Source organism: Danio aesculapii, chromosome 13, assembly GCF_903798145.1.
Source record: "Danio aesculapii chromosome 13, fDanAes4.1, whole genome shotgun sequence".
NCBI classification, from domain to species: domain Eukaryota; kingdom Metazoa; phylum Chordata; class Actinopteri; order Cypriniformes; family Danionidae; genus Danio; species Danio aesculapii.
In genome coordinates, this window is record NC_079447.1 from 52,237,649 (window position 1) to 52,261,039 (window position 23,391).

Sequence of the window (23,391 nt, forward strand, 5' to 3'; positions counted from 1 at the left end):
GTTCCAATTTATTTAAAATCAGCTGACACAACACAATTCTTGAGGATGTTTCGGTACAACTCAATTGTTTTATGTTCAATGCACTTAAATTTGGAAAACCTTACAAGTTAACCTAATTTCTTCATGTTATCCCAACACAAATCCATTGTGTGGACGCCAGCGTTTCATAGTTTTACAGTGTACAGGAGTTTAAAAAAATGATTAAAAAAGCAAACGTCAAAATGTCAAGCAGGCAGTGAGTGGATTCCCCAGTGGAATGCATGTCATCCACGCCCATATTCCCTCATTAAGAAATAGCGATGGAGAGATAGACAGAGAGTGTAAATCTGTACCTGTCCACCTCCGGCCTCAGGCTCTTCTCTCGCTCCAGCATGGCCACGATCAGCTTTCCCCACTCCTTCTCCACATCATTGGGATGGAAACCCGGAGGCAGGTGCACGCGCCCGAACTCTATCCATATCTACATCACATACAACACAGCAGAGTTTAAGAACATCCTACTGTACATGTGTGCGTGTGTGTGTGGGGGTCAAAACAGAGTAATGCATAACAAGATCCCACTTTACAATAAGGTTTTGTATTTACTATCATGAACTAATTATGCACATACTTAATCATAGTTCAACATTTACTAATGCATTATTAACATCCAAATTCATGCCTGTTATCACTGGTTAATGCACCATGAACTAACAACGAGTGACTGTATTTCCATTAACTAACGTTTTTTTGAAGTTACTTAGCTAACGCTGGTTATAACGCATCCCTTTAAATAGTAACTTTCCCCAAACACATACTGTAGAAGCAGAAAACAACTACACATGACCAAAACAACACGAGCGTACCTCCAGCATTTTGTAGAGATGCTTGATTTTGGACTTCTCGTTCTCTTTTGGTGGTATTTCGTTCTCTTTAAAGTGTAGATACTGAGTATAAAGTGCCTGTGGAGATTAAAAAAAGGGTTAGTGATGAGCAATGATGAAGGAAAGCACTGAGCAGAGGAGCACACAATATATTCAGTGAATGAAAATGGAGCTGTTTTAAAAACGCTTTACGGTTGTTATCACAGAATAAAGCCTGACAGGTTAAGCTACATTAAGCGAAGCACAGTTGTATAAGACTGAAAGGTTTAGTCTGTGAAAACAACCACCCTGGATGAATTTATCCCGCTTATTACATTATTACTTGCCACAAAACATCAGAATTAGACACAAATCATTGTTCTGAGACGTAATAGTTCATGAACACTTTAATTAAACGCAAAGCTGGCAGAAACTAAAACAGCTGATGGAGTATACACTAACCTGTGCACTATTCAGACACAAGATGGCGCCAAACAGTCAAAAACACAAAGCTGGCAGAAACTAAAACAGCTGATGGAGTATACACTAACCTGTGCATTATTCAGACACTAGATGGCGCCAAACAGTCAAAAACGCAAAACTGACAGAAACAGCTGATGGAGTATACACAAACCTGTGCACTATTCAGACACAAGATGGCGCCAAACAGTCAAAAACGCAAAACTGACAGAAACAGCTGATGGAGTATACACTAACCTGTGCACTATTCAGACACAAGATGGCGCCAAACAGTCAAAAACACAAAGCTGGCAGAAACTAAAACAGCTGATGGAGTATACACTAACCTGTGCATTATTCAGACACTAGATGGCGCCAAACAGTCAAAAACGCAAAACTGACAGAAACAGCTGATGGAGTATACACTAACCTGTGCATTATTCAGACACTAGATGGCGCCAAACAGTCAAAAACGCAAAACTGACAGAAACAGCTGATGGAGTATACACAAACCTGTGCACTATTCAGACACAAGATGGCGCCAAACAGTCAAAAACGCAAAACTGACAGAAACAGCTGATGGAGTATACACTAACCTGTGCATTATTCAGACACTAGATGGCGCCAAACAGTCAAAAACACAAAGCTGACAGAAACTAAAACAGCTGATGGAGTATACACTAACCTGTGCACTATTCAGACACAAGATGGCGCCAAACAGTCAAAACCCATGTGTACTAACGTACTATTGTTAAGTTAATTTGAGAATTTGAATTCATTTTATGTGTATATTTTCCGTTTATGTTGTACTACGTTATGTCTATGTTTAATATGCTTGTAATTGTTGTTTTGAAGTACATCACTAACATTAAATGAAAATAAACGCTATTCTGTCAGCCTTACAGCGTTTTATCCTTTTATTTTATCTAATGCCTTATCATTTAGAGTGAAAAATGGATTTAATTTCATGATATTTACTAATACTTTACTTTATTTGTGCAGTTTACTAATGCAATACTTTGCATACTTTACTTTGTAAAAAACATTGAAAACTGTGAAAATACAATGTAAAAGCGGGTTAATTCATTAAAATGTAGAGTAGCATATACATAACTAATTCATAACATAATCCAAAATAGAGTATTGGGGTCTGCACTGTCATCTATAAAGTATTTTAATATTTGATATGATTTGATGCCCTCAGGAAGGAGGTATTGGGTACCAGCCTGCAAGTTAAATAGGTATAAATAGTCATTAATTCCATTTCCAATAAATTTATTGAATATCAATAAAGTTTTTTTGGGGGTGGGGGTGGGGGGGGTTGTATTATGTCTTTCTTCCTTTATTATTAGCAGTTGTTTTGTCACTAAATATACTCTGCTCTTTCAATTGCACAAGAAAATCTTTCCTTAGGGAGACAAATAAAGACAATTCCCTACTGAAAAAACAACTTAAGCCAGCCTAGGCTGGTTGGCTGGTTTTAGCTGGTCGACCAGCCTGGTTTTAGAGGAGTTTTGGCCATTTCCAGCCTGGTCTTAGCTAGTCAGGCTGGAAAATGACCAGCTAAAATCAGCTTGACCAGCCTAGCCAGGCTGGGAGCCCAGCCAAAACCAGCTATGGCCAGCTTAAACCAGGCTGGTCAAGCTGGTTTTAGCTGGATTTAGCTGGTCATTTTCCAGCCTGACCAGCTAAATCCAGGCTGGAAATGGCCAAAACCCCTCTAAAACCAGGCTGGTCGACCAGCTAAAACCAGCCAACCAGCCTAGGCTGGTTTAAGCTGGATTTTTCAGGAGGGTTCTTGCTCCAAATATGCATGACAATACATTTACTTACATAAACCAATAATAAACCGAGTGAAACTTTTGTAGCTGTCTTCTGTAAATCATAGTAAAATGTATGATTGTCATTTTTAGGTCAGAATGGAAATGCCATTATAATACACTTATTTTTTTAAACCCTTCACATCCCATTCTCATCATTTCTTGCTCAATAACACTGCTAGCATCATCCTGAAAAGGCGTCTTACCTTGAGCTCCACAGGACTGCTGGGAAAATGTCTGTCTGACATCACAGTCACGTTGTGTTTGATCCACTGACTGAGGTAATTCACCATGTTCTGGTACTCCACCCATTTCACATCCACATCCTGAAACATAAACAACTTATATCAGTATTCTGTTCACACTAGAAATGTGTTAAACATGCTAACAAGAGTGTGTTAAACTACCAAAAAACAGTGTGCTAAACATACTGACAAAAATGAGCTAAACATCCAACCCAGGTTCATTATTGATACAGAAACAGAAGTCGGCGGCAGCGCAATACCCCCGTAGCATTCGTTTTAAGGACAAAATGGAGCCATACGTAGCTTTGGCTACATAATTCGTGCTCTCCAGAACGGGGGTATTCTTTCACAATGAACCTGTGTTGTAAACATGCTAACAACAGTATGCTAAAGGTGCTAACCATAGTGTGCTAAACATGTCAACAACAGTGTGCTACGCTAACAGCAGTTAGCTAAACATCCATGATCCAACATGAAAAAATACTATAGTAATATAAGGTGTTTTTGAAGCATCCTATAGTAAAGTATTTGAATTAATCTGTTGTGGTTATGCTACAGTTGCTATGCTAACATAACAACTACAGTAATATAAATGAATGACCACGTACTGTAGTTTCTATAACTATACGGTTTATACTACAATACACCACAGTTTACTCTAGTAAATACTAATGTATACTAAAGTATTTATTACAGTTTATCCATTTACTACAGTTATTACTACAGTATGCTATCGTTAACAAGGTGTTGTAGACACTATTATGCTACGATCTGTTTTAAAGCACTACAGTATTTACTATCAATTGCTATAGTATTTTTTTAATCTGGGATACTTCACGCAAAATAAATTTACTCACCCTTGTTCTTAACCTGTTTAAAAGGTTTTTATTCTGTTGAACACAAAATAAGATATTTTGAAGAATGCTGGAAACCTGTAACCATTGACTTCCATAGTATATCCTTTTTTGGAAGTCAATGGTTACAGGTTTCCAGCATTCTATAAAATATCTTCTTTTGCGCTCAATAGAAAAAAGTAACTCAAATAGGCAAAGGAAGATATTTTGAAGAATGCTGGAAACCTGTAACCATTGACTTCCATAGTATTTCCTTTTCTTGGAAGTAAGCGGTTACAGGTTTCCAGCATTCTATAAAATATCTTCTTATGCGTTCAATAGAAAAAAGTAACTCAAATAGGCAAAGGAAGATATTTTGAAGAATGCTGGAAACCTGTAACCATTGACTTCCATAGTATTTTCTTTTCTTGGAAGTAAGCGGTTACAGGTTTCCAGCATTCTATCAAATATCTTCTTTTGCGTTCAATAGAAAAAGGTAACTCAAATAGGCAAAGGAAGATATTTTGAAGAATGATGGAAACCTGTAACCATTGACTTCCATAGTATTTTCTTTTTGCAAGTCAGTGGTTACAGGTTTCCAGCATTTTTCAAAATATCTTCTTTTGCGTTCAATGAAAAAAGAAACTCAAACCGGCAAAGGAATATGTTTTGAAGAATGCTGGAAACCTGTAACCATTGACTTCCAAAAAAGGAAATACTATGGAAGTCAATGGTTACAAGTTTCCAGCATTCTTCAAAATATCTTCTTTTGCGTTCAATAGAAAAAAGTAACTCAAACAGGCAAAGGAAGATATTTTGAAGAATGCTGGAAACCTGTAACCACTGACTTCCAAAAAGAAAATACTTTGGAAGTCAATGGTTACAGGTTTCTAGCATTCTTCAAAATATCTTCCTTTGTGTTCAACAGAAGAAAGCATCTCAAACAGGTTTGGATGGAGTAAATCATGACTACATTTTACATTTTTGTGTGAACTGCCCCTTTAAATCATGCATCTCTTCTCAACTTTCTAAAATAATCCTTCATTTGAGAATTGCAAGCATGTTTCATTGAAGGTCAGCGTGATTTAAACGTCAACAGTGACTCTTCTCCTCAGGCATCTTCAATATCCAGATCTGGGAACGACTCCAAAAATCAACAGATTCCTTAAAAGCTTCCAACTTAGTTTAATATCCTGCATAACAAGCCTCAAACCCCACACGTAACATGGAACACAGCAAGTTTATTTGCACAGACCAAGACAAGAACTACTGTCCCACACAGATAAGACGAAGGTTTTAAACTACGTCATTCCAAAACAATGTTAATACTGCTAGCAATACTGTTTTGTAGACTATATAACCTTCAAAATCAAACTGACTGGACGGGATTTCTCAGAAAACGTTCTGTATATTTACTGTAGTTACGCTCGAATAATCTTTTGTCATTTACTGTATACACTTTAATGTGCTGACTAACACACTCAACATTACATTTAAAGTTAGTATATTTTAAATGGTCTAAATGTCATTAATTACAAAGCATTTTAAATATAATACACACATTTTAATCTAAATTATATTCAAATATATCGTAGTTCTCCACAAAATGTTCCTTCTGCAGTAATTATGAAATGAAGTACATTCAGTTTGCACTTTTACAGTTTATCATTTATTTAATAAGTACATTTATTTTTTTTGGTTAGGTAACTAATATGCAACCCAGGCTCATTCTGAGAATGTAGTCCCGGGGACGTTTCTGGAGACCGCGAAATATGTCCCGGGAGGTACGTATTTGTGCAGTTTTTGTTTTCGCGAGTCCACGAGAGGCCGCTGTGCGCGCTTTTTCCCGCGCCGTTCTCGCGTAAACCCGCTAGAGGCCGCTGTCGAACGAGCTTCCGCCTGTCTGCCTGGATGACGGAATGATTGACCGTGCGACCGGCCAATCGGCTGACCCACCCTCCTCCGTCCCTAAACCCAACCAACGACGATTCACAAAAGCCGTCCAGAAAAAGAAAAGCCCTCGTCTGATTTTTACCACGTTTTCGGATTTTGACCACATTCTCACCCTGTGATGAACTTGTTCGCTTCATTTTTTGGATTTTGTTTTTGTTTTCTTACCTGATTTCTGGAACCGCTCTTCCCCGGACTCGAACCTGGTCGTCATCGTCAGCCCCTCTCTGCGCCTCGAGTCCGCCAGAGTACACGAAGAGCTAACCGGACAAACTGGTTGCAGCGGGAAAGCCCTCCACACGGAGGCGAGCGGCCGGCTGGCCGGCCGGCAAGCGCCGAAGGGAACGGCGTCACACCGCCCCGCAGCGCTCGCTTAAAAAAATGAAATGCAGCCGTACGTACCCCCGGCTACGTATTTCGCGGTCTCCAGAAACGTCCCCGGGACTACGTTCTCAGAATGAGCCTGGGTTGCTAATATGTGATGCTACTTACATTTGCATTGATGCCCTCTCCACCTTCTGGTACTTTTGGGAAGACGTCATATAATGTTGAAACGTACGTAATGACAGATTTCTCATCCGGTGAAGACACGTCAACATCTGTTTGAGAGAGGGAAAACTTGTCTTTAGTCTTAATGAAACAGTTTTACACAGCGTTGCTTCTATGGGTTGAAGATTTGGGACGAGTTATAGGAAAGTAATGAGCGACACGGTTAGCACTTAGTTAATCAATTCCCCTATAGCGCATGTGTTTGGACTGTGGGGGAAACCGGAGCACCCGGAAGAAGCTCACGCCAACATGGGGAGAACATGCAAACTCCACACTGAAATGACCCAGATGCACTGGGCACTGAGCCACCATGCCGCCAACCTTATTGCTTTTAATGCAAATGTTATTTGTATGTGCATACAGGACTTGCAGGGACGCTGGTTGTGTTAAAGGCTGAAACTCACCCTCTGGATCCAGCAGTCGAGCCACACCGAGCTGCTCCGCCACACCGAACGCCTGCTCCAGGTTAGATCTGCTGGTCTGTGCCGAGACTCTGCTCATGTCCACCAGATCAGGCCTGGATGAAGACACCAACACAAGATTACAACTAGGCATGGGATGATAACCAGTTTCAAGGTTTACTGCGGTTTGGAAAAGGTTTCAATAAAATATATAATATTGTCTGTAATAGCGTTCCTACAGTACATGCAAGCTTTTACTTCGTTTTTTAGGGCAACAATATCTCCAGCAGAAAAAGACCCTCAAAAGCTACTGGTCAGCACATCCCTAACAAAAAATACTGCAGTTTTTTATTTATTTTGTAGGAATACTGCAATATACATACAGTTTTTAAAGGAATACTGCAATATACATACAGTTTTTAAAGGAATACTGCAATATACATACAGTTTTTAAAGGAATACTGCAATATACATACAGTTTTTAAAGGAATACTGCAATATGCATACAGTTTTTAAAGGAATACTGCAATATGCATACAGTTTTTATAGGAATACTGCAATATACATACAGTTTTTAAAGGAATACTGCAATATACATACAGTTTTTAAAGGAATACTGCAATATACATACAGTTTTTAAAGGAATACTGCAATATACATACAGTTTTTAAAGGAATACTGCAATATACATACAGTTTTTAAAGGAATACTGCAATATACATACAGTTTTTAAAGGAATACTGCAATATGCATACAGTTTTTAAAGGAATACTGCAATATGCATACAGTTTTTATAGGAATACTGCAATATACATACAGTTTTTAAAGGAATACTGCAATATACATACAGTTTTTAAAGGAATACTGCAATATACATACAGTTTTTAAAGGAATACTGCAATATGCATACAGTTTTTATAGGAATACTGCAATATACATACAGTTTTTATAGGAATACTGCAATATACATACAGTTTTTAAAGGAATACTGCAATATACATACAGTTTTTAAAGGAATACTGCAATATACATACAGTTTTTAAAGGAATACTGCAATATACATACAGTTTTTAAAGGAATACTGCAATATGCATACAGTTTTTAAAGGAATACTGCAATATGCATACAGTTTTTATAGGAATACTGCAATATACATACAGTTTTTAAAGGAATACTGCAATATACATACAGTTTTTAAAGGAATACTGCAATATACATACAGTTTTTAAAGGAATACTGCAATATACATACAGTTTTTAAAGGAATACTGCAATATACATACAGTTTTTAAAGGAATACTGCAATATACATACAGTTTTTAAAGGAATACTGCAATATGCATACAGTTTTTAAAGGAATACTGCAATATGCATACAGTTTTTAAAGGAATACTGCAATATACATACAGTTTTTAAAGGAATACTGCAATATACATACAGTTTTTAAAGGAATACTGCAATATACATACAGTTTTTAAAGGAATACTGCAATATACATACAGTTTTTAAAGGAATACTGCAATATGCATACAGTTTTTATAGGAATACTGCAATATACATACAGTTTTTAAAGGAATACTGCAATATACATACAGTTTTTAAAGGAATACTGCAATATACATACAGTTTTTAAAGGAATACTGCAATATGCATACAGTTTTTATAGGAATACTGCAATATACATACAGTTTTTATAGGAATACTGCAATATACATACAGTTTTTATAGGAATACTGCAATATACATACAGTTTTTAAAGGAATACTGCAATATGCATACAGTTTTTATAGGAATACTGCAATATACATACAGTTTTTAAAGGAATACTGCAATATGCATACAGTTTTTAAAGGAATACTGCAATATACATACAGTTTTTAAAGGAATACTGCAATATACATACAGTTTTTAAAGGAATACTGCAATATGCATACAGTTTTTAAAGGAATACTGCAATATGCATACAGTTTTTATAGGAATACTGCAATATACATACAGTTTTTAAAGGAATACTGCAATATACATACAGTTTTTAAAGGAATACTGCAATATACATACAGTTTTTAAAGGAATACTGCAATATACATACAGTTTTTAAAGGAATACTGCAATATACATACAGTTTTTAAAGGAATACTGCAATATACATACAGTTTTTAAAGGAATACTGCAATATGCATACAGTTTTTAAAGGAATACTGCAATATGCATACAGTTTTTAAAGGAATACTGCAATATACATACAGTTTTTAAAGGAATACTGCAATATACATACAGTTTTTAAAGGAATACTGCAATATACATACAGTTTTTAAAGGAATACTGCAATATACATACAGTTTTTAAAGGAATACTGCAATATGCATACAGTTTTTATAGGAATACTGCAATATACATACAGTTTTTAAAGGAATACTGCAATATACATACAGTTTTTAAAGGAATACTGCAATATACATACAGTTTTTAAAGGAATACTGCAATATGCATACAGTTTTTATAGGAATACTGCAATATACATACAGTTTTTATAGGAATACTGCAATATACATACAGTTTTTATAGGAATACTGCAATATACATACAGTTTTTAAAGGAATACTGCAATATGCATACAGTTTTTATAGGAATACTGCAATATACATACAGTTTTTAAAAGGAATACTGCAATATGCATACAGTTTTTAAAGGAATACTGCAATATACATACAGTTTTTAAAGGAATACTGCAATATACATACAGTTTTTAAAGGAATACTGCAATATACATACAGTTTTTAAAGGAATACTGCAATATACATACAGTTTTTAAAGGAATACTGCAATATACATACAGTTTTTAAAGGAATACTGCAATTTACATAGTTTTTAAAGGAATACTGCAATATACTTAAATAATACAGCTCTTTTGGACATGAAAAAACTGCATTATTTAAGTATCTTGCAGTATTATTGCAATACAACTGAAGTACTACTACAGTACAACTACTGCAATAGTACTGAAGTGATACTACTACTATAATGCAGTACTGCTACTGCAATACAACTGAAGTACTACTACAGTACAACTGCCATATACTGCTATTGCAATACAACTACAAAGTACTTCTACAATACACCTGCAGTACAACTATTACTTTTCCTGCTCGGTGGACAATGGTTTCCAAATGAGCTTTCAGTACTTCAGTATTGTATTTACTTCAGTACTTTCAGAAGTGTAACTACCTACAGAAACACATCTACAATACTGCAATACATAATAACACTAAAGGGCTTTTTTAATCCTTGTGTACCTGAGTGCAGTACATTATATAACACATCTCTATATTGACCCTCTCAGTTTATTTAATGTTACTTCAGTTATACTGCAGATTTTACAGCTGTTGAACGTTATTGCATTATAGCTGAAGTGTGTTTATACCTCATTATACTGCAGTTTTGCACTGAATTTGCCATAGTTATCCTTGTAGGCTACTGCTGTTGTACTGTTCAGTTCACTGCAGTCATTTTTTATTATTATTAGTTTTAACTCTTAAAATTCTAATTAGAAAATTACTTGAATCCAAAAAACGTCCCTGAACAATGTACAAAATATTCTTGGAAGATGTGGATTTGCATTGTAAACATAAAATAAAAGTTAAAAAGGTATTATTTTTTTATTTCATATATTCAGTTTTTAGTTTTGATAATCATTCCGCATAAATCCACAGATTTTTAATAAAAATTCTCTGCAAAAATAGCAAAAAACGTCCGCAGATTCCGTCTGGCCCTATATATAACACATGAAAACAAATGCAAGCATAGTCAATTCATATGCAGACTGCGCTGTTACCTGTACTTATGGATGATGGCGTTAAAGAGTCGTCCGTCTCTCCAGGAGGTAGTGAAGTTGTCGCATCGGACCCCGACGTATCCTTCAGTCATCTGCTTGGACCACAGCAGAAGCCTCTCCTTGGCCGTCATGTCCTCGGATTCACCCGTCACGTGGATTTCCGAGATCTGCACACACAAAAAAAGTTTACGTTAATGTTGTTTATTGGGATGCACAGAAAGCACTGCGCTATGAAACCCATTCATTTCAATGGCATGCGTTGTGCGAGGGTGATTTGTTATAATAATGGTAACACTTTACAATAAGGTTGTATTAGTTAATGCATTTACTAATATGAACAAACAATGAACAATTCTTCTATTACAGTAATTAACCTGACCATATTTTATTTGATTTATTTAACCGTGAGTTAACATGAACTAACAACGAACAACTGTATTTTCATTGTTAGTTTATGTTAACTCACAGTGCATTAACTAATGTTAACAAGCATGAATTTTGATTTTAATAATGCATTAGTAACCTTATTATAAAGTGTGACCATAATGATAATATTTAATAATAATAATAATAATGATAATAATAATAATGATAATAATAATAATAATAATAATAATAATATTTAATAATAATAATAATAATAATAATAATAATAACGATAATAATAATAATAATAACGATAATAATAATAATATTTAATAATAATAATAATAATAATAATCATAATATTTAATAATAATAATAATAATAATAATAATAACGATAATAATAATAATAACAATAATAATAATCACTGTAATAATAATAATAATAATAATAATCACAGTAATATTTAATAATAATAATAATAATAATAATAATAATAATAATAATATTTAATAATAATAATAATAATAATAATAATAATAATATTTAATAATAATGATGATAATAATAATAATAATAATATTTAATAATAATAATAATAATAATGCTAATAATAATGATGATAACAATAATAATAATAATATTTAATAATAATAATAATAATAATAATAATAATAATAAATAATAATAATAATAATAATAATAATAATAATTAATAATAATAATAATAATAATAATAATAATAATTAATAATAATAATAATAATAATAATAATAATAACGATAATAATAATAATAACGATAATAATAATAATATTTAATAATAATAATAATAATAATAATAATCATAATAATATTTAATAATAATAATAATAATAATAATAACGATAATAATAATAATAACGATAATAATAACGATAATAATAATAATAATATTTAATAATAATAATAATAATAATAATAATAATAATAATAATAATAATAACAATAATATTAATAATATTTAATAATAATAATAATAATAATAATAATAATAATATTTAATAATAATAATAATAATAATAATAATAATAATAATAATAATAATATTTAATAATAATAATAATAATAATAATAATAATAATGATGATGATAACAATAATAATAATAATATTTATTAATAATAATAATAATAATAATAATAATAAATAATAATAATAATAATAATAATAATAATAATTAATAATAATAATAATAATAATAATAATAATAATAATAATAATAATAATAATAATAATATTTAATAATAATAATAATAATAATAATAATAATAATAATAATAATAATAATAATAAACACAGTGGGGCTGCAGAATATATCGTTTCAGCATCAATATCGCAATGTGTGTGTCTGCAATAGTCACATTGCAGGATATGCAATGTCCAGTTGGAACTATAGTTGATCAACAGTTGAGAATTCATTGCAAAATATATCCATAAGAGTGTAAAACTTCATCATTGCATGTATTTTAAAGGCATTGCAATATAGTTTAAAGCATCCGGACACAAAAATATACAACATTTGTAGCTTTAATGAAGAATAATTTTGCTGAATTACTACAATGAAGACCATACAGTGTTATCTTTACATTTCATCATTCAATTTCTGTACCTGAATACCGTTTGACTCTCCTGAAAGTTTCTTTTACTTTTTTCTTTGCTTTATTGCAATTATTCTTCCTTACAATTCGTTTATTATATTTAAACATGATCCACAGCCTTACAAAATCACCCTGATCAATCTAAATTCAAGATTTTTACCTAACAGAACCATTTGAGCCATCTGATCAAAGTGTATTAATATCGCAAAATATAGCGCAGAAAAACTAAATAGCGTAATGTCAGATTTTTGCATCGTCGTGCAGCCCTAAAACCCAGTGGTCAGCATAAATGAGCATAAAACAGCCCTCACAGACCTTTCTTTTCAATTAATATATTCTATTACATGCTTTACTATAATATATTTGAGCATATACATTAGATTAGTCAGTACCAAAGACAAAACTGGAACTAATAACTATATTTCAGGGCGAAATATGAAATAAAATTTTAATAAACATAAAAAATGTATATTAAATTTAGTGGAAAATCTGTAATTTGGTGGATTTAAATCTATTATCTTTCTATTCTTAAAGATGTTCAGTGACCAAACACTTAATTTAATGAATATAACTGATTTGTTTGATGCACCAAACAGTACTGTCTATATTCACTTAGAAATGGACACAAATATTCATTTTCAAAAGAGAATAATGATAATACATTGATATTTATTGTCTAATAATTATTATAACACCTGACAGATCTGAAAATATTAGCCTTTCTTGCCTTCGAAACATGATATCATTTCAGTATGTTCATGAAAGCGTTACTCCTGATTTTTCCGATTCATTTCAGTGCATCCCTGTTAGATCTTGTGTTATAACGTGGATTTTTTTTCTTATTTAGTCATATAAACCTTTTATTTACTATTAGACAACATTCATTCATTTATTTATTCATTCATTCATTTTCCTTCAGCTTAGTCCCTTTATTCATTAGAGGTCACCACAGTGGAATAAACCACCAACTTATCCAGCATATGTTTTTACACAGTGGATGCTCTTCCAGCTGCACACCCATACACACTCATTCACACACACACTCATACACTACGGCCAGTTTAGTTGATCAATTCCCCTACAGCACATGTGTTTGGACTGTTGGGGAAACCGGAGCACCTGGAGGAAACCCACACCAACACGGGGAGAACATGCAAACTCCACACAGAAATGCCAACAGGCCTGGCCAGGGCTCGAACCAGCAACCTTCTTGCTGTGAGGCCACAGTGCTACCCACTGAGCCACCGTGCCGCATTAGACAACATATTGACTTTAATGCACTGGTGAATAGGTTTACACCTAAATTACATCATTTTCACAACACATAACTTTCAAACCAGTTTTAGGGACTTTTTGTCTGTCAAACAATTCCCAGAAAGATATTTCATAACCCAAACATGTGATGTATTGATAAACAACAGAACAGCCCACAGAATTCCCACTGTTTCCATTCCCTCACCTGGCTGTGGTCTGTTCAGCCAATCTCTAAAGAAATGATCAGTTTGGGACAGATTTATTTTGTTGCCGTTATTGTGCTGTTCTTTCTTCCAAGTGTACAGACACTTACATTCAGTAAATCATTGTACAATTCAGAAAATATCAAATCCAACAGTATTTACAATCACACAAAGGTTATCTTGCTAACAACCCAAATTATAATATATTTTTATAACCTTAGAGTAAGGGAATTTATTTATTTATTTATTTATTTATTTATTTATTTATTTATTTATTTAATTTAATTTAATTTAATTTAATTTAATTATTTATTTATTTGTTTGTTTTTTGTTTATTTATTCATTTATTTATTTGTATTTATTATTTATTTGTTTATTTATTGTTAAAAACAATTTGATTTAGAGATGTGGCTAATTTGTTTTTGCCTAGTTTTTTAATTTTTTTATTAACAGAAGCAAAAAATGTACTTGGGAGTATAGAAAATTTAGAGTATCTGTAACAGTATCATTTCTGCACTGTCTGGTACCATTTTAAAAGTGCTATTTTGGCACAGGTAGCATTTAAAACGTAAAAATTTGACACCAGTTATGTTTTAAAAGTATCGTTTTGGCACCGGTTCCATTTAAAATGTATAATTTAGGCACTAGTTCTGTTTTAAAATGTATTGTTTTCGCATCCCTCCTATTTTAAAAGTATCAATTTGTCATTGGTACTATTTTAAAAGAATCATTTTGGCCCCAGTAAAGTTTTAATACCATCGTTTTGGCACAGTTACCATTTTAAATGTATCAATTTGGCACCGCTACCTTTTTAGAAGCATTGTCTTGGCACCAGTATCATTTAAAAAATATCAGTTTTGCATGGTACTGCACAATTTGGAAAGTATTATCTTGGCACCGGTATAATTTAAAATGTATAATTTTGGCACTAGTTCTGTTTTAAAATGTATCGTTTTGGCCCCCCTACCATTTCAAAGGTATCGAAATGGCACTGGTTCAGTTTTAAAAGTATCGCCAAGACACTATTGGTACCACTATTGCTAAAGTTTTTAAAGTTTAAAATGTATAATTTTGGCACCAGTTCCATTTTTAAAGTCTCGTTTTGGCACCGTTACTGTTTTAAAAGTATTGTTTTGGCACCGCTACAGTTTTAAAAGTCTCGTTTTGGCACCGTTACTGTTTTAAAAGTATTGTTTTGGCACCGCTACAGTTTTAAAAGTCTCGTTTTGGCACCGTTACTGTTTTAAAAGTATTGTTTTGGCACCGCTACAGTTTTAAAAGTCTCGTTTTGGCACCGTTACTGTTTTAAAAGTATTGTTTTGGCACCGCTACAGTTTTAAAAGTCTCGTTTTGGCACCGTTACTGTTTTAAAAGCATTGTTTTGGCACCGCTACAGTTTTAAAAGTCTCGTTTTGGCACCGTTACTGTTTTAAAAGTCTCGTTTTGGCACCGCTACAGTTTTAAAAGTCTCGTTTTGGCACCGTTACTGTTTTAAAAGTCCGTTTTGGCACCGCTACAGTTTTAAAAGTCTCGTTTTGGCACCGTTACTGTTTTAAAAGTATTGTTTTGGCACCGCTACAGTTTTAAAAGTCTCGTTTTGGCACCGTTACTGTTTTAAAAGTATTGTTTTGGCACTGCAACAGTTTTAAAAGTCTCGTTTTGGCACCGTTACTGTTTTAAAAGCATTGTTTTGGCACCGCTACAGTTTTAAAAGTCTCGTTTTGGCACCGTTACTGTTTTAAAAGTCTCGTTTTGGCACCACTACAGTTTTAAAAGTCTCGTTTTGGCACCGTTACTGTTTTAAAAGCATTGTTTTGGCACCGCTACAGTTTTAAAAGTCTCGTTTTGGCACCGTTACTGTTTTAAAAGTATTGTTTTGGCACCGCTACAGTTTTAAAAGTCTCGTTTTGGCACCGTTACTGTTTTAAAAGTCTCGTTTTGGCACCACTACAGTTTTAAAAGTCTCGTTTTGGCACCGTTACTGTTTTAAAAGCATTGTTTTGGCACCGCTACAGTTTTAAAAGTCTCGTTTTGGCACCGCTACAGTTTTAAAAGTCTCGTTTTGGCACCGTTACTGTTTTAAAAGTATTGTTTTGGCACTGCTACAGTTTTAAAAGTCTCGTTTTGGCACCGTTACTGTTTTAAAAGCATTGTTTTGGCACCGCTACAGTTTTAAAAGTCTCGTTTTGGCACCGTTACTGTTTTAAAAGTCTCGTTTTGGCACCGCTACAGTTTTAAAAGTCTCGTTTTGGCACCGTTACTGTTTTAAAGTCTCGTTTGGCACCGCTACAGTTTAAAGTCTCGTTTTGGCACCGCTACAGTTTTAAAAGTCTCGTTTTGGCACCGCTACAGTTTTAAAAGTCTCGTTTGGCACCGTTACTGTTTTAAAAGTATTGTTTTGGCACTGCTACAGTTTAAAAGTCTCGTTTTTGCACCGTTACTGTTTTAAAAGCATTGTTTTGGCACCGCTACAGTTTTAAAAGTCTCGTTTTGGCACCGTTACTGTTTTAAAAGTCTCGTTTTGGCACCGCTACAGTTTTAAAAGTCTCGTTTTGGCACCGTTACTGTTTTAAAAGTATTGTTTTGGCACCGCTACAGTTTTAAAAGTCTCGTTTTGGCACCGTTACAGTTTTAAAAGCATTGTTTTGGCACCGCTACAGTTTTAAAAGTCTCGTTTTGGCACCGTTACTGTTTTAAAAGTCTCGTTTTGGCACCACTACAGTTTTAAAAGTCTCGTTTTGGCACCGTTACTGTTTTAAAAGTCTCGTTTTGGCACCGCTACAGTTTTAAAAGTCTCGTTTTGGCACCGTTACTGTTTTAAAAGTCTCGTTTTGGCACCGCTACAGTTTTAAAAGTCTCGTTTTGGCACCGTTACTGTTTTAAATGTATCGTTTTGGCACTATAGTTCTGTTTTAAAAGTATCATTTTGGCACGTTGACATTTATTAAAGTTTTAAAACAATTGCTTTGGTGCCGTTACCATTATAAAAACGCTACCTTTTTATAAGCATTGTCTTGGCACCAGTATCATTTAAAAAATATCAGTTTTGCATGGTACTGAATGATTTGGAAAGTATTATTTTGGGGCCGTTATTATTTAAAATGTATAATTTTGGCACCCTTTCAGTTTTAAAATGTAGTGTTTTGGCACCCCTACCCTTTCAAAGGTATCGAATTGGCACCGGTACAGTTTTAAAAGTATCGCCAAGACACTATTGGTACCACTATTGGTACAGTTTTTAAAGTATAATTTGGCACCAGTACTGTTTAAACTGTATTGTTTTGGCACCGGTACCATTTTAAAAGTGTTGTTATGTCACCAGTACCATTTTAATAGTATAATTTTGGCACCAGTACCATTTTAAAAGTGTCGTCTTGGCACCAGTACAGTTTTAAAAGTATTGTTTTGACACTGGTACTATTTCAAAAGTATCATTTCGGCATCTGTACAGTTTTAAAAGTATAATTTTGGCATCTGTACCATTTTAAAAGTGTCGTTTTGGCACCAGTACAGTTTTAAAAGTATAATTTTGGCACCAGTACCATTTTAAAAGTATAATTTTGGCACCAGTACACTTTTAAAAGTATTGTCTTGGCACAAGAACCCTTTTAAAAATATCCATTTGGCAGGGTACTGGGCACTGGGACACTTTTAAAAGTATCTTTTTTCCACTGGTGCAGTTTTAAAAGTATAATTTGGGCTCCATTACTTTTTAAAATGTATTGTTTTGGCCGCGGTCACGTTTTTAAAGTATCAATTTGGCATGGTAGCATTTTTTAAAGTATCTATTTGGCACCGATATTGAAAACAAAACAAACAATACCCATCCCCACTAATGTAGATGCAGACGTGCCCACTGACCGCTGCTGACCTCACATGACTTCACATGGCTCAACGCATTTGCAGCTCTAAAATCAAACACCTTGAGCAAAAGCTAAGCCAACGCCTGCTGGCTTAAGGAAACTCATTATATCACAATATATAGAAACTGCACCTTAACAATCATTTACAGCTTGATAGGTGTATAATGTGTGTACGTGCTGACAGTGAAGGAGAGGAATCTGCCGCTCGCTCACAGTGTAATTATAGCCGAGCACATGCTGTTTAGACTGTGGGTGTGGAGAGACTGAGACAGTAAACCAAGACAAAAACACATGTCGCTTTCACAAAAACCTTCGCCTTCAACAACCCAAAGCATATTCTGTTACTCATTAGTAGTTTCTGCTTGCTAACTGATCTATGCAGCTCATTTAAATAATGAAAACACTCATAGGTATAGCAGGAAAGTTATTAGTATTGCAATGCAAAATAAAAGTTTCAGCAATCATCTTCATGTGTAAATCAATTATTTTGTAAATTATTTTAATGAACCACCAACTTATCCAGTATATGTTTTACGCAGTGGTTGCTCTTCCAGCTGCAACCCAACCCTGGAAAACATCCATACACACTCATACACTACAGACAATTTAGCTTACCCAATTCACCTGTACCGCATGTCTTTGGACTGTGGGGGAAACCTACTGCGACATCGCGTCGCCCCTAATTTCTAATTTGAGTATGTAAATCCAATTCATATATTTATAATACAAGTTAATGTTTAGATTTTAAAGATATATGTTGCATGTGTATATGACTTATTTGCACATTTAAAGATTCATCAAAAAGAGATTATATATGAATATGATGATATATAGCCTACATTTATGAGGTCCAAGGAACATGTCCAGGCTTTGATAAATAGGCTACTATATGATAATACTTTACATTTAAGTACAGCCGTTTTGGTTTTACTTTTTAATTAGCTTTTAAAAGCACATTTTAATTTAAACGTTGATTATTTTTGTTTGTTTTTTACCTGTAAGCACAGTGTACTGTTAAAAGGCACCTATGGTGAAAAATCTACTTTTCAAGCTGTTTGGACAGAAATATGTGCATGTATGGTGTATAGACCGTCATATTGGGGTGATATAAGCACACCCAGTGCTTTTTTTTCAATTTAGCAACATAAAAAACGGTGGACCAATTGGATCAGTTTTCAGATCGACTGCAACTTTACGTAGGAGAGCGGTCCCCCCGCCCACCAATATTGATTGACAGGCGCGTCATCATATCCTCAGTTTGTTGATTCACGTCCGCCATTTTCAGCGTGAGTCGAAGCGATATCACTAAAGGAACACGCTAGCTCTATTTTTAGATGCAAGGCTCACTGGGCTCAACACAAGATCAATATTCTCCACATGATCGCTCTAATCGGAATTATTGGTTGTATCTTTAGGTAGGTTTGCAAACATGTGTACTTCTCATTGAGTCTACCTTATACTTCAGCCGTTTGCATTTCTCGCGATCACAGAAGCTCCCTGTGATCTTAACTAGCATGAGTTTTACAATTCTAAACATAGGTTTCTATCAGGGTACACTCAAGTGGACGGCTGGGCGCCGCGGACCGCTGCAGAAACCTATGTTTAGAATTCAAAAATGCGTGGCGCGACGATTCGGGACGCTTCATGTTTCTGCCGCGCCACAGAGAGTGTCTGGTGTGCCGTGTCGAGGCTTCGAGCGGCGCATCCGGTGCCTCAGTCAAAGTTAATTCAGTGTGTGTGGTTATTAGTTTCTGTGTACAAGCTCGGCACTTGAAACTAGCACACAGTTGGCTGTAAAACTGTACAAAGACACAAATGATTTTGTACTCTCTGCTTGTTCTGTGTCCGAGTCGTACATGTATGACTGAATGATGATCCTCTCACTCCTTCTCTCAGTCTGCCTGTCAGACTCTGTTGCAAACGCAGAGCGAGGGAGCTCATGGCCCCGCCCCCTTGTTACGTTGGCGGGAAGCCGAAACTAATTTACATGTGAAGTAACACACCCATAAATCAGCGAGCTGTGGACACGCCCCCAACATGACACTTTTTAACACATTATAATAAAACAATCTGAATTGTGTTTTAAACTGAACCTAAACTGACACACTCAGAACAACCATAATATTAATATTACATCATAAAAAAAGAGGTAAACTATGGGCCCTTTAATGCTCAAACTATTTGTAATGTTTAAAGTGGCTGACAATAATAAATATTCTTAATAAGAAGAATTAATCTGCCACGTTTCTGAACTGGGCAGAGCTGTGGCTGCTTAATTAGGCCTACCATGCTACTGTACTTCAATACCGGTTAATAGGGTGGTACTTTTTTCTGAGGTGGTACTTGGTGAAAAAGAACAAACCACTGTTATACAATGACTTGCCTAATTACCCTAACTTAACCCTAATTACCCTAGTGAAGCCTTTAAATGTCACTTTAAGCTGAATACTAGTGTCTTGAAGAGTATCTAGTCTAATATTATGTGCTGTCATCATAGTGAAGAGAAAATAAATCAGTTATTATGTTTAGAAATGTGCTGAAAAAATCTGATTTCCATTAAACAGAAATTGGGGAATAAAATATACAATAATTCATGAAATATTAATATAATAATTCTGACTTCATCTGTATCACAGTTAAAGTGTGTATGATCTGCAGCAGACGTTATTGCTCGAGTAACATCACATGTATCATTGCATAATAAAGAGCATCTCATATGTTGGCTGATGCTGTTCTTATATTACCTCCTGGTGCTCAGCAGAAGCATGTTTAAGATCTCGCTGGACAATATCCAGAGTATGATGGGAAACTAAACCCCCCGAGGACGTTTGGGCCCTCCTCCTTTGCTTCCGGTGCACTTGAGTGTCCCAAATAATCCTGGAATAACCCTCAATGTTATCCGATGATGGATCCTCGTTTCCTTTGAGTGTCTGCAGCATGTGCTCCACCGCTCCGAAACTCACAGCCCTCCGCAACTGCCTGCGCAAAAGCTTCTTCTCCAAAACCCCGTCCTTAAAACTAATGCTTCTCTTAGTGACTCCATGTAGATTAAACTCCGCCGTAGATCTGATTTTATCCACTTGGTGAGCTCTTCTGCTGGTTTTACCTCTGAGAACTGGGACTTCTCCAACATAAACCCCATGGCTGATACTTAAAACATCATCTTGCTCTGAGTTTGATATTTTGGGAATAAGCTGGGAATTGCTCTCACTTTTGACACTGTCTGCATGGCTTCTCAAAGAGTCTGTGCCATTGATTTCTGTAGATTTCCTCTTCTTCCTCTTTTGGAAATATTTGCGTCCTCTGTGCTCCTTTGGTTCGGGGCTGATTGGAGCTTTTGTGGGATCGATGTAATATTCCTCTTTAGAGCCCCGAACACATCCACATGTGTTTCCCATTGGTCAGTGTTGGGTGTGATTAGTTACAGAGTAACTAATTACTGTAATTAAATACATTTCTGGTTAAAAAAAAGTAAAATAAGGGATTAATTTCGTTTTTAGTTAGTATAACTACAGTTACTTATAATGTACTCGCATTACATACTGTAGATATATTTAACAGATCTGTATAATTCAGTTCAGAGATGCAGAGTAACTGTGAAGTAACTAGTTACTGTAATTAAATTACTTTTCTAATAAAACAGTAAAGGGATTACTTTTTATTTATAGGTAGTTTACTTATAGTTACTTAAAATGTTCTTGCCTTAAATACTGTAACTGTATAGTAACTAGTAATTAAATTACTGCTAAAAAAGTAATGTAATGGATTACTTTTAACTACAGTTACTGTAAAATGTATACATATATTAAACAGTTCAGTATAAATCAATTCAGGGAAGCAGAGTAATTGAAAAGTAATTAGTAATTAGATTACTTTACAGCTAAAAAGTAATGTAAAGTAAAGGGATTACTCAACACAATCTCACGGCAATTCGTAACTTTTTGATTTAGTGGCTTATTCGTATGACTTTGTACGATCTAATTCGTACAATTTAGAACGATTTGCTCATCACCCAATGACGGTTGGGTTTAGGGGTGGGGTTAGGTGCCACGCCTCCTTTTTTAAATCGTACAAATTTTGTACGACAGAGCTCGTACGAATTCGTACGAATTAGCCACTAAACGGACAAAAAGTACAATACTAACGTTTCCTCGTGAGATCAGGCTGGATTACTTCATTACTTGTAGGTATTTTTATTAACAGTTACTTATAATGTACTTGAGTTAAATACTGTAGATATACTGTATAAATCAACTAACAGAAGCAGAGTAACTGCAAAGTAACTAGTTACTGTAATTAAATTACTTTTCTAATAAAAAAAGTAAAGTAAGGGATTACTTTTCATTTTTAGACAGTATAACAATGTAACAAGAAATTAAATTACTTTACTGCTAAAAAGTAATGTAACGGATTACTTTTATTTTAATTACAGTTACTGTTAAAAAGTGTACATATATTAAACAGTTCAGTATAAATCAATTCAGGGAAGCAGAGTAATTGAAAAGTAATTAGTAATTAAAGTACTTTACAGCTAAAAAGTAATGTAAGGTACTTGTTTAATAACAGTTACTTGTAATGTACTTGAGTTAAATACTGTAGATATACTTAATAGAGCTGTATAAATCAATTCACAGAAGCAGAGTAACTGCAAAGTAACTAGTTACTGTAATTAAATTACTTTTCTAATAAAAAAAGGAAAGTGAGGGATTACTTTTCAATTTTAGGTAGTTTAATTACTAATACTTATGTATTTGCCTTAAATACTGTACATAAATTCAATATTTCTGTATGAATCAATTCAGGAAAGCAGAATAGCTGCAAAGAAAGTACTTACTGTAATTAAATTATAGCTAAAAAGTCAAGTAAGGGATTACTTTTAATTTTTAGGTAGTTAAATCGCAGATACTTATAATATACTTGCTTTAAATACTGTACATATATTTCACAGATCTGTATAACTCAATTCATGGAACTAGAGTTACTATAAAGTGACTAGTAGTTAGTTTAATTTAATTACTTTTCTGCTAAAAAAATAGATTACTTTTCATTTTTAGGTAGTTTAATCACAGTTACTTATAATGTACTTGTGTTAAATATTGTATATATACATTCAAAAGTTCCGTATAAATCAATTCAG

At 34.0% G+C, this 23,391-nt stretch overlaps 1 protein-coding gene across 1 annotated transcript in view; it reads right to left on the reverse strand.

Annotated features, from left to right (window-relative positions):
- dst (dystonin) overlaps positions 1 to 23,391 on the reverse strand; it is a 360,347-nt gene that overhangs the window by 209,827 nt on the left and 127,129 nt on the right. The window contains exons 10-15 of the mRNA XM_056470777.1: positions 10,931 to 11,097; positions 7,103 to 7,215; positions 6,642 to 6,748; positions 3,328 to 3,447; positions 846 to 941; positions 333 to 460 (exon numbers count right to left, since the gene is read on the reverse strand). Coding sequence (XP_056326752.1) covers positions 333 to 460; positions 846 to 941; positions 3,328 to 3,447; positions 6,642 to 6,748; positions 7,103 to 7,215; positions 10,931 to 11,097 — 731 coding nt within the window. The remainder of the gene's footprint in view (positions 1 to 332; positions 461 to 845; positions 942 to 3,327; positions 3,448 to 6,641; positions 6,749 to 7,102; positions 7,216 to 10,930; positions 11,098 to 23,391) is intronic.